The sequence below is a fragment of the Rhineura floridana genome, chromosome 11, assembly GCF_030035675.1.
Source record: "Rhineura floridana isolate rRhiFlo1 chromosome 11, rRhiFlo1.hap2, whole genome shotgun sequence".
Lineage (NCBI taxonomy): Eukaryota > Metazoa > Chordata > Lepidosauria > Squamata > Rhineuridae > Rhineura > Rhineura floridana.
In genome coordinates, this window is record NC_084490.1 from 9,842,290 (window position 1) to 9,854,718 (window position 12,429).

The following is a 12,429-nucleotide window of genomic DNA, read 5'->3' on the forward strand; positions in this document are numbered from 1 at the left end:
CATAATCTCTAATGATTAGTTCCAGACCTGCAGAAGGAGAAATTCTAAGAAGAAATGTAACAAGTGCTTTCAAGCACAAGAAATACGGAAAGATACAGGAAATATTGTTCAAAATATTCTCTTTATTAGCAGCTCCTTTTTGTTCAGAGCAGGTCTCAGCATGATAACGAAGCATTTGGGGGAAAAGATGCAACCCAGTAACCCAGTACCGGAAGCCAAGATGGAGAAGATCTCCACAGCTACCATGTATTTGCCTTTGGTGCTAAGGTAAGTTGGAACAAAGGATAACCAAACACTGCAAAACACCAACATGCTGAAGGTGATTGACTTGGTTTCCTGGAAACTGCTTGGTAACTTCCTGGCTAGGAAGGCTACAATAAAACTAACCGTAGCCAAGAAGCCCATAAAGGCCAAGATGCTATAAAACATTGCGTCGGACCCTTCATTGCATTGTACAATGATTTCCATAATTTCTGAATTCATATCAACATCTGGGAATGGTGGAGAGGTTGCCACCCAGACAATACAAAGAGTGACTTGAATAAGGGAGCATGGAATAACAATGGAGGCAGCCAGCTTATTCCCCATCCATTTCCTCATATTTGATCCTGGCTTGGTGGCCATGAAAGCGAGAATCACGGTGATGGTTTTAGCCAACATACAAGAAACAGCCACTGAGAAGATGATGGCAAAAGCAGTTTGTCGAAGGAGACATGTCACCGTATTGGGTTGGCCAATGAATAGGAAAACACAAAGGAAGGAGAGCAGGAGGGAGACAAGGAGAGTATAGGAAAGGCTCCGGTTATTGGCTCTGACAATGGGTGTGTTGTGGTTCATTGTGAAGATTCCTATCACCAAAGCTGTAAGGAAAGAAAGGGAAAGAGCAGCAATGCTCAAGCCTACTCCCAACATTTCTTCATAAGACAAGAAGGTTATAATTTTCGGAAGGCATACATCCTTGTTGTTTTTCGGATAATGACCCTCTGGACACTGAAAGCAGCCATCCATGTCTAGAAAAAATGTGAAATTCCTGAAAAAATATACTTGGATGTCCTCTATTGATAGTATCTCAATAACCAAGGCTCAAAAGTATATAGTTAAAAATTTAGGATGGTAGGCTAAACTCTGAAAGGCAATGTTGCTTTATTCTCTGGCAGATATGTTTTGAAGATGATGGTCCAAGTTTCAGCCATTTGTTAGGACATTAACGACTCCACAGTGACCATGTCAACTCTACTCGAATATCACAAGGTAGGAGTTATCATTGCCCTCTTTTGTTTGGACATGCTGCCTTATTTGCTTTTTCATTCCTGTTCAGTAGCATAACTGAGATGTGGATAGCCTCAGGACTGGGAGCCAAATGTGGCAATCTCTGGTCTCTGTCTCAACCATAGGCTCTCCACAAGCTGGACTCCCTCCGCAGTTACACCCCTATCTGCAAGCTACACTTTTCACTAGTCCTGCTTCTCACTCTTTTTGATTTTTCCCCCTAGCTGGAATGTGCCCTTTTTCTCTTTGTCAGTCACTTTGAGCATGATTCGTATCTGTGTAAAGGTGACATACAAATGAAGTGGTGGCGGTGCTGCTGCTGCTAATGATGATCACCTGCTACAACCCCCACACACTACAAACCTGCTACAAAGGTGGAGAAGGCTAGAAACACCTGACTGTTTTCATACTCATTGGTTGACAGTCTTATAAAAGGCATGCCATTCTGCAATCTTGGAGGGAATGAGTCCCTCCATTATGTGTTTCCAATGTGGCCTATTTTTGAGAACCCAGGTGCAATGGGCAACAGCCATCTTAGTGAGGATTTAGATGAGTCGTTCCTGCTTACACACTTGAACAAGTTGGAAGCAGTAAATTGTGGTATGAATATAGGATGAATGCGGTTGGATGGAGGAGGTGGGGGGCATCGACATTCTTTTACAAGTTATCTCTGGGATGGGAACATATGGTATGGTGAATGGTAGGAATCAGAAAAAATAATGAAGACAATGACTTCAGCCCATTCCCCCTATTGATCTAGTCTTGAACCTAACTGGTGACTTGGCTACTTAGAGTCCTAGACTGGTGGTGCAGTTATTCAATGCCAGGTCAGTACATAATAAGACCACACTCATCTCTGATTTTATTATGGTTGAGCAAGCTGACCTGCTTGTACAAGCAAAACTTGTGTGGGCAAACTGGGTGGTGTCGGTTTGACTCAGCACCAGCCAAGGTTGGATGGCCAGGGTAGGGCAAGGGAGGGTCACTGTTTTCCATAAGACTTTCATCCTGCTTGCCAGAAAACACTTTCACACTGGAGTGGGCTTTGATAGCCAGTGCCTATTGTTGGATTGATGAGACAGACTCAGTGTGATGTTGGCCCACCCTGTTGCCCAATGGCCTCTCTGACTGGGCTGTTGGAAGTAGTCTTGAGTGTGGCATTGGAGAACCCCAAGTTATTGTTCTGGGTGACTTCAATATTCATGCTGAGGTTGCTTTTTCTGGTACAGCTCAGAATTTGATGGCTTTCTTGAAAGCAATATTCCTGTTGCAAGTTGTTAATGGAGCAACACAAAGGGAAGGGAATACACTAAATTTAGTCTTCAGTTTAGGGTGAGTGAAGAGTGGTTTGGATATAGGAAATACGGAATCAATCCCTTTGTCATGCTTTGACCAATACATGATAGATTCCTGAATGTTCTGGGAGATTATCAAGTAGCTAACTTTGGTGATTCTGTTGAGGTCCTTACTTTATTGTGGATTGACAAAATGAGGAAGGCTATTGACACAGTAACTCTGGAGTGCCAAATACAACACTATAGAGCTCATTATGTGCCTGGGTTTTCCTCACAACTATCAACAATGAAGCAGGCCAAATGATGATTAGAGCAAAAGTGGGCAAGACCAATGTAAAGCTGAAGAAACAGTGGTTAGAGAGCATCACAACACATATTGTACCATACAGCAATGGTATCAGCAAAAAAAGAAGTCAGTATTGCTGCCTCCATTGTATCCTCATGTAGCCACCCAAAAGAGGTCTTTCATGTGGTTAAAAAGTTGCTACTATCTGCTCTCATTAATGGGACATTGAAGACATCAAAGGCCTGCTGTGATAAGTTTGCTAGGTACTTTGAAGACAAAATTGCCTTCACACTGACTTTGATGCCACTATTAATACAGTCTATTGTAAGGTGTCCAAAGGGTGCTATGTTATTCATTCCTGTGGGATCTTTTGCAATTATGGACACCTGAGGATGTGGACAAGGATCTTCTGGCTGTCCATTCCATTACTTCTTCGCTAAACTCCTGCCCATCCTGGTTTGTATAAGCAAATCTGGATAGGACTAGGATTTGTTTAATATATTCTTCTATGATGGGGCGATAACCAGCACAATGAAGAAAGCAGTGGTGTGTGTCCTCCTGGGGGGGGGAAGCCCTCTTTGGACACTGACCACTAATACCTGCTTTTTAGGCAAGGTGCTCAAGGGGGTGGTGAGGGTTCAAGCTGGAGGACCTTTTGGAAGAAAGTGATTATATCAACCCATTCCAGTCTTGATTCAGGCTTGATTTTGGCACACAGTGAGCTCTGGTTGTCCTGACAGATTACTTTATTCAGAGGAGAGACATGAGGATTACGACCCTGTTGCTCTTCTTGAATCTCTTTTAATTAGTTTTGATACCATTGACCATGTCATCCTACAGGATCATCTCTGTGGATTGGGGGTTGAGACGCTGTTTTAAAAAGATTCTGCTCCTACCTATCTAGAACCATAAAGAATGTGGAAACTTTACGGAAACTTCAGAGTATCTATACAGCCTGGCATCTAAATGCTGGATGTCAATATCTCTTACCTGTCTGGTTTGAAATCTTCCCCTCTGGACATGGGTGGCAATCATAACAGCAAAATGGTTTCCCTTCCTTCTTTGTCTTGTGATAACCTGGACTGCAGTTGTCATTGCACACAGAAAGAGGGCGTGTCTTTCCATAAATGAAAGAAGAGGATGTGAATATAGGTGTTACTCTGGAGATAAAGGGAGCTTCTGGTGGAGCTGCTTTTTGAGCAGTCATCCTGATTTTTTTACCACGGAGATAACATGATTTTTGGTATTTAATGAGCATTTTTTCTGATTTTTTTGGGGGGGGGAATACATGATGCTGCATTAAGACAAGTATTATCAAACAATTGAGGCTAATGGGAGCTGTAGTCTCAAACATCCGAAGGGCATCAGTTGATGAAAATTCCATTACAATTTTGTTTTCTGATTTGGACTTTCCGTTTAGTGGTAGCATATATTCTTACATATGTTATTCCTGTGAAGATAGCTTTTTGTTAACTTAAATTGCTATTGACAAATATCACTTCACAGTTTTCCCAGTTAGAAATTGGGGTTTGAAAACTGGGGTTAGGTTGGTTTTATCATTGGGTTGTTTCTTGCTAAACACATGCCCTTGCAGATTGTATTGCTGTGAAGAAATTCAGATTAAATTACTATAGAAAAATGTCAGTTTATAGTTTTGCCAGGTAAAATCTACAGTTGGAAATTGTAGTTTAATACAATGCAGGCCAAGCTATAAGATAGCATACAGAATTAAATCAGTGTGTAAGACTTATTGACTTTGAGCGCTGAAGAAGCAGTTACATACATTTTGAAATACACATGGGTATTACCTGGTTAAACCTGCTGGGCCATATGATGGCATCCTCAAAGATTGTGAATACGTTATCTGACGGTGCCTGTGGGTCTATTCTTCCAACCTTCGCTCTAAGAAAGGACTGGTTTGGGAATGTGACCCAGTTGATAATGTCAAATCCAGCTACTAATTCACCATTTTGGTCAAAGGAAAGCTCTTCCCCAGCACTGTTGTTAAATGAGGAACTTCTCAGAAAGCGTGGGAGCTAAAAAAGAAAAAAAAAGGTGAGTCATAACATTTACAAAAAGATTCAAACTTAAGTCTTTGTCTGATCCTTGTTCATACTTCAGATCCATGTTGTGAAACAAGTAGCACATGGATGTTTAATCTGGTAATTGCAGGCAAGTTTAAATCTCAAATTCCTATATCTCAATGAGAAGACTTCCATCAAAAAAGAATGCTATTCTCACTGTCACCAGCAAGGAATAACTAAAAGTGATGGCCTTGCAAATTTAACCTCCCTACAATTTGTATTAAGAAATGGTATATATAAATAAGAGTACTACAGGGGAAAAAAGAGCAATACAAGGTCATATATGCCTCCTCCCTATATCATTCCCTATATCATTAGAAAAGGCAATAATTCTGGGGAAAACAGAAGAGAGAAGAAAAAGAGGAAGGCCAAACAAGAGATGGATTGATTCCATAAAGGAAGCAATAGACCTGAACTTACAAGATCTGAACAGGGTGGTTCATGACAGATGCTCTTGGAGGTCACTGATTCATAGGGTCGCCTTAAGTCGTAATCGACTTGAAGGCACATAACAACAACCCTATATCAACCTGTTCATCTGTTCTCATATCAGACACCTACCCCAGAATGCATTTTTAACTAAAATGCAAAAAATGGAATGAGTAATAGAGTTGTGTCAGGTATGACCAAACTAACCGATTCCACTATGATCATGGTGTGAACAGGGGTATCAGTCATCTGTAACATGGAAGCTGTGAGGATAGAGATCTTAGTATGCTATATTTGCCCCAGGGTATCCAATCACAGATATGGTGAACTCAGAAATGTCTGCCACCATATCATCCTGTTCATGTGTTCTAATTTGTGTTGGACACTTGCTTCAGGATTTCCTCCCAACATGAGACATCAAGCAGGCGGCAACTAGAGACAGACCTTCTCTGTGGTTCTGCCTCATCTATGGCACTCTCTCTTCACAGTTTGATTTTGTCAGTTTGAGGGGCAGAAACACAACATCCAAAAGAAGATGAGCAAAAAGGCTTATACATTTTGACTCAATGATTAAAAATGGTATTAGGGACAGAGTACTAATGAGTTCTACATGTCAGGCACAATCAAAATAACTATGTCCACTGTATCATAATGTTAACAGGGGTATAAGTCAGCTTTAACATGTAAGTTAGGAGGATAGATATATTTCTGTGCAGTCTTAGTCCTGGGGTGTCCAATCACATATACTGCATGGTGAGCTCACTTGCATTAGATTCCTTAGCTTACCTGCCATAGCCATTGGTTCTGCTGCTCCCATTTTGTTATGTGTTTTGATATGGAAATTCCATACCAATTGAAATCTAAAGTAGCTAGATCTCAGGGAGTAGGGTTACCTGCCATGGCTGCTGATTGAGGTGCTTCCATCTTTCTCCATTCATCATTGTTCTGAGTTCTGATATGGATGAATGCATAGCATGCAACGCATGTGCCATGGCATAGACAGCATTGTAGATGCTGTAGCTGTGGGCAGTCATGCTCATTTCAAAAACAGACCCAGGAAGGGACTCCAGTTTCTCTTCCCCAGTGCAGATATTGACATCCATCTTGCCTACACCAGAGCTGGGGAGCAAGCAATCAAATACTTGTTGCCAGAACTCCCTCAGAAAACCATCTTCTTTTTCCAATGTAGGGTTCCTCATCTGAAGAAATCCCTGGAATCCTGACACCTCCTTTGAGGAGACTGCAAAGGATATAGAGCCATGGATGAAACTAATGTCCCAGTTTCTTTGAAGGGGTACTGATGCAAAATCCACATCTGCTGTCATAATCCAGATTTTTGTCTTCACTGGTACACCCTCAAATTGCGAGAGTGGAAGTAAATTTCTCAGACTTAACATGGACTGAAATTCACCATGGAAGATCACTGTATTTGCTGTACTTTCCATGGCAACACTCATTGTCTCCAATGCCTTTTCCAACATTTCAGTGAGTTGATTAAAAAAGCCTGTAACTGGTAATGTTTTGATGAAGTCAAAGCAGATACCTTTCTGAGTAAACATGGGAAGCCCATTCTGTATAAATGCCTTTAAACTTTTAGTGTCAAGGTATAACATCCCGATCCATGTCCACTTGAAATGTAACAGTAGCCAAAGGATCCCCTTATACTGATGGGCCCCATTTGGGAACATCCAGTGGAAGAAAATGTCTTCGGGTTTGTTATTTGTCTCTGGAGCAGAAGCATATGTAAGCTAAATCAAATGAAGCAATACAGGAGAGGGTAGGAGATAATGTGGCATTGTGTGAATGTTTGAAATTCTGAAGTTTATTCCAAAACATCAAATCAGATCCAAGCCAAACATCAATATATCTCTTGTGAGCATTTGTGAATTACGAGGGTTCATAAGCCACCTTCAGGCATCCATACTGGACATATGAGGGGCAAAGGAGGTGCATTGGAACTACCCACAACTTCACGAAATATGGCCTATTTACTCCTGATATGGAAAGTTCTGAAGGAGTCTTATATGAGTTTTTCCTCTAAGCAAAACAATAGCGGGTTGAAGATAAAATAATTGTGTGTGTCTGTGTGCCAAAATCTGGTGCTTTTTGCAAAAGATCCAACCCAGTATGTCTTCTATGAGTATTATACCTTTGGCTGTTCTTAGACAGGTATTGTCTGGCCATGGTGACCTTAAGTCTTGATTATTGCAAAGAATTATATGTAGGGCTACCCTTTGGCTTGAATTGGAGGCTCCAGCAGGTATAAAATGCTGTGACAAGACTGTTGATGGGGTCAAAATAGTGCCAGCACACAAATCCAGCTCTTAGAAGCTTGCATTGGTTGTTCATACACTACCGTGCCAGGTTCAAGGTCCTTGTATTAATTTACAAGGCTCTTAACAACTTGGGTCCAGGATATAGAACACCTCAAGGACTACCTGATCTCTTATATTCCTGTCCAATCACTGAGGTCTTCTGAGGAGTCACTGTTAAAGGTCCCTGTTGCTCAGATGTGCAGCTCGTATCCACCAGCAGTTGAACTCCCAGCACCTTCTTGAAGACTTTTTTTTTATATCAGCAGGTATACTACCTGATTTCTGATTGTATAGTTTTAACCAATTTTTATTTCATTATATTGTATTTCTTGTGCACCGCTTAGAGACTTGTGATTAAATTGTATATAACTTGTCTAAATAAGTAAAAAATTAATAAATTACTTTTCATAAGCTCTCTTCAGGCATCCCGTTGCACTGTGTGTAGTTGTGTTGCTTAATTTCATTTAAAAGCAGCACCACAGCAGCAGAGAGTAACAGCAGATGTTGAAATGCGAGTGTGCCAGCGTGTGAGTGCATTTGCATAAGAAAGCAGGCTTTTACCTTGCATCAGCACCACTGAGACTGCAGACTTAGTAAACTAAGAAAAGCTACTTTATTTACAGAAATACATAGTAGATAGAAAAAGGCATACCTAGTTCTAACTAACTAGCTAAGTTGGAGGCATAACGCCCAGGTGCGGGAGTTAGAACCATTGCTAGGAGAGAGAGAGAGAAAGGGATGTCTCCTCTCTCCTGGTCAGCCAGAGAACAAAAGAAGTGGAAAGGGCAGGAGGAGGAAGGGCAGGTAAGCTTCCTTAAAGAGGTCACAGTCTAGCGACAGAAGGAAGTCAGTCAGAGCTTCACAGGTAAAAGGTAAACAAAGCCTATCCATCTGGTGGACCCTAGCTCTATCTTCCTTCTGGAGCTTAAACAAAAGAACAAAACAGGAGTTGCTCTTGCCCCACTTCCAACACATCCATCCTGGACATATGAGGGGACATCCCCAAGTTGGCAACCTCCACTCCCAACATGTGAAGGTCTGAAGTAGTTTTGCAAGCAATGCTTACCTGAATTCACTTACATTTTTGTCCTCTGCATCAAGAATCCTACCTTTTCTGGGTCTCTGATTATGATGAAACAGCTTGTAAGCACATTCAGGCAATTACAGTTAAAAAAACCCTTCAGACCATCACTATTTGATCCCAAATTTCCAACACATCACTTGCTACCTTCTAACTTTTTAAAAAAAATCTGAAAAGCAAGGGAACTTGAGAATGGTTTTTAAAATCCTCATGCATGCAGCTTACTTGTGGAATCTTGTAGATACCCACTATGGTTCCTGTGTGTTCAACAATATTAGAATTTGGTCCTCCGATGACTGCTATCAGATTGTCCTGGACATCACATTTGTAGTTAGGGATGAATCTGTCACGTGTTGAAAGAACCTTCAATGAGGCCTGGTATGTGAATTGTGGACTAAAATAGTTACTATATATTTTAAAACTCAGAGTGATGTTGGGTAAGATTTTGGGGTTGTCATTGATCTCCTTTACTGCAAATACCAAGGCCATGATGTGCTGGTAGTTTTGAGTCATTAACCTGCAATGAGAGTCACACGAGGAGTCGGCTTCAGGAGATAGCAGCTACATTTCTGTTCAATATGTGTTTGCTAAATATAATGCTTTCAGACAGATTGTATAGCCCCAGTCCAGAGGAATGAAGACTGGCCCAGACTGGCCTTTTGACTTCTAGGAACACCAACTCCATGGAATAGCAGTTTTAGAATCTAACAGCACATGGACACAGATGCTCAGTGTTCAAAGAATTCCTACTCACTGATTCACATGGTTATGAATAATGAGGAAGTTTTTCTATAGGATATAGAAAGCTCTATTTTGGTGTATGTGTAGCTGATTTTTTGAAAAGTGAAAAATGGAGATTTTTAAAAAAAACTAACATACAGGCAGGGATGCATAAGCCAATCTGAAATCTACACATACTTTTTGAGCATGGAATCAAATATCCACAGCCCAGCACTGCAGCCCAAAGCCAGTGTGGTGTAGTGGTTAAGGTGTTGGACTATGACCTGGGAGACCAGGGTTCGAATCCCCACATAGCCATGAAGCTCACTGGGTGACCTTGGGCCAGTCACTGCCTCTCAGCCTCAGAGGGAGGCAATGGTAAACCCCCTCTGAATACTGCTTACCATGAAAATCCTATTCATAGGGTTGCCATAAATCGGGATCGACTTGAAGGCAGTCCATTTCTTTTATTTTATGTATTGGAACAGTCCTCCTTCTCAAAAGAAATGCACAAGATGGTATTTTCCTTATGAAGATGGACTATTCCAGTAATCAGGAAAAAAAAAACTTTCAGGTGTGCAGTATTTAGCTGTGAATATTCTATTTCCTGATCGTACAGGAACATATGTGAAGCGTCCAGGTAGTAATAAGAACAATAACAACAACGATGATGATGATGATGATGATGATAAAGTGCTGCAGTTAAAATAATAGCAAGAGGAATCACTCATGGTATAGTCATAGATTATGTGCCTTTTTGAACACAGAAGGATGCATTGGTAGGAACATAATTTTTTACAAGTTGGTTCCTCATTAATGAGGTGACAACACCATGCTTTGGAACTCATTGCCTTTATACATTAGGAAGGTACCTAGATTATGCTGCTTTAGATGTTTTCTATATACTTTTTTATTCCAGCAGAGCTACCCGGACAATACAATTTAGTTGTGTATACTATTTTCTGTGCATTGTTTAGAATTTTTTTAAAACTATGCTATAAATAATTAAATCTCCCACCCTACTGAAACAAAAGTCAGCCCACTCTGCCTAAGAATATTAGTTGCAGACAAGTATGGTATGGCTAACATACTCAGTTCCTTACATGAATTCATCAATCATCTCCTGATACGGATGCCTGTTGAATGATATCTGGTCATAAATGAAGAAGATTTGAGACATTATACCAGCAATGGTGAGCTCTCCTTGCTCATAATACTTGTGGAGAATAGGAAAAGGCTCACTGATTACACACTTAACAGTAGGAATGTTGCCCACTGTCTGAGGCAGGAGCAGTAATCTTAACACCATGAATACCAACATTTTCCACAATGATATTCCTTCTTGAAACCTTCACCTGTTCCCAGATCCTCATTCAAGTATCCCTGAATATAGAACATCCTAAGTTGAATGACCACAAATTCAGTGAATTATTTTATGGTTTGAAGTCAGGATTAAGTATCAGTTTTCAGATGAATGGAGTTCTCTTTGTAGCAAGTTCCAACTCTGAGTAGACCAAAGAATAATAGCAACATCCTTCAATCTTGGTTCATAGTTTTGCTTTTGGCTACCAAGACACTTCTGGGATATGGAGAAGTAGTCAAATCAAACCTGTTTAATTTTGAATAATTACAGAGGAGATAATTGCATGCTCAGAATTAGTGGTTGTACAGAACATTGTAGGGAAAAATGTTTCTCATATGCAGGGCCGGCTCCAGTCCTGTTTAATTTTGAATAATTACAGGGGAAATAATTGGATGCTCAGAATTAGTGGTTATACAGAACATTGTAGGGAAAAATGTTTCTCATATGCAGGGCGGCACCCCCCCAACCCCCACCTACCTGTCTCCTGTCTTTTACCATTGGCCTTAATGAAGATGGCGGCCACGGTTTCCCTAAGGGAATGACGCCTCCGCTGCCATCTTTGTTGATGGCACGTGTTTGTGTGCTATGCATGCACATCTCTGCCATCAACTAAGATGGTGGCAGGGGCTTCAGTACCTTAGGGAAACCATGGCCACCATCTTCGTTAAGGGCAATGGTAAAAGACAGCAGACAGGTAGGTGGAGGGGTGTGGGGGTGTGGGGGGCACAGATTGTGGAAGGGGAGCTGAGGGGCAGCTGAGGGCCCCCCTGTAGCTCCGGGGCCATCGGGCCAGTGCCCAACCTGGCCGCCCTTTAGAACCAGTCCTGCTCATATATCTGCAGAAAGTTTCACTAGTTCTCTGCAGCAAGACAGCAAGAAACACAAATGTTTGGATTGACCCAGATAAAAGATAAAGAAGGAGCCGTTTGGAGGCCTATATTTGTCAAATGTTTTGCAGATGGTGCAAGCTGAGGAAGGACCCCCTGAACATACCTCAAATGTTGAATATTTCAAAATTCAAATTTAATATTTCAAGTGTCATGGAGCCATCACCCCCACCCTCCAGTTTTTATTGCCAAATTCAGATGTTCACAATCTTCTTTCAGTCAACTCAAGTCCACTATGCAAAACAATCCCCATACAATCTTAAAACTTGGGAAAAATGAGAAATAAATCAGACACATTTATGCAAGTTCCATGTCAAGGATTGAGAAAACATTGCATCTCTTGCATCTGTATCCTTTCTTAGTTCTCCCCAAACCCACAACATGACCTCTTTTTAGTCCTACTTATGTCAGAGTCCCATCCTTAGTAGGGCCAAGGGTACAAAAGTTGCCACAGTGGTGCAAATGGTCTCCATTTCTGTGATCTGGTGTACCCTATGGCCTCTGGCACCAGCCTCAGTTGCAATCTATTGGTCCTGAAAAGGGGAGACTCTTGAAATAAATAGTAGATGAATAAACTAAAGTAATTCAGCCAACCCTCCCATGCATTTCATTACATAGCTATTACAAAGCCACATAAGATAACCTTAGGGGCCAGGGCTGACCTAAGATATTTTGCTTAAAAAGGGGAAACATTGCTGTG

The 12,429-nt window shown here is 41.2% G+C and overlaps 1 protein-coding gene across 1 annotated transcript; it reads right to left on the reverse strand.

The window, feature by feature from the left end:
* Positions 1–108: 108 nt before the first annotated feature.
* On the reverse strand, positions 109–9,272 carry LOC133367299 (vomeronasal type-2 receptor 26-like). Its single transcript, XM_061591399.1, has 4 exons — positions 8,985–9,272; positions 6,257–7,111; positions 3,841–3,967; positions 109–1,010 (listed from the first exon to the last, which is right to left on the reverse strand). Exons 1-4 carry the CDS (start codon positions 9,270–9,272, stop codon positions 109–111), a joined length of 2,172 nt encoding a protein of 723 aa, XP_061447383.1.
* Positions 9,273–12,429: the final 3,157 nt, after the last annotated feature.

Bases quoted from the DNA above. Each gene is read 5' to 3' on its own strand.
- LOC133367299 (XM_061591399.1), bottom strand. From the start codon at position 9,272: ATGACTCAAAACTACCAGCACATCATGGCCTTGGTATTTGCAGTAAAG. The intron at 7,112-8,984 runs GTAAGCTGCATG...CATTTGATTTAG, and splicing joins GTATCTACAAGATTCCACAA to CTTACATATGCTTCTGCTCC. The intron at 3,968-6,256 runs GTAACCCTACTC...ATTTATGGAAAG, and splicing joins TCAATCAGCAGCCATGGCAG to ACACGCCCTCTTTCTGTGTG.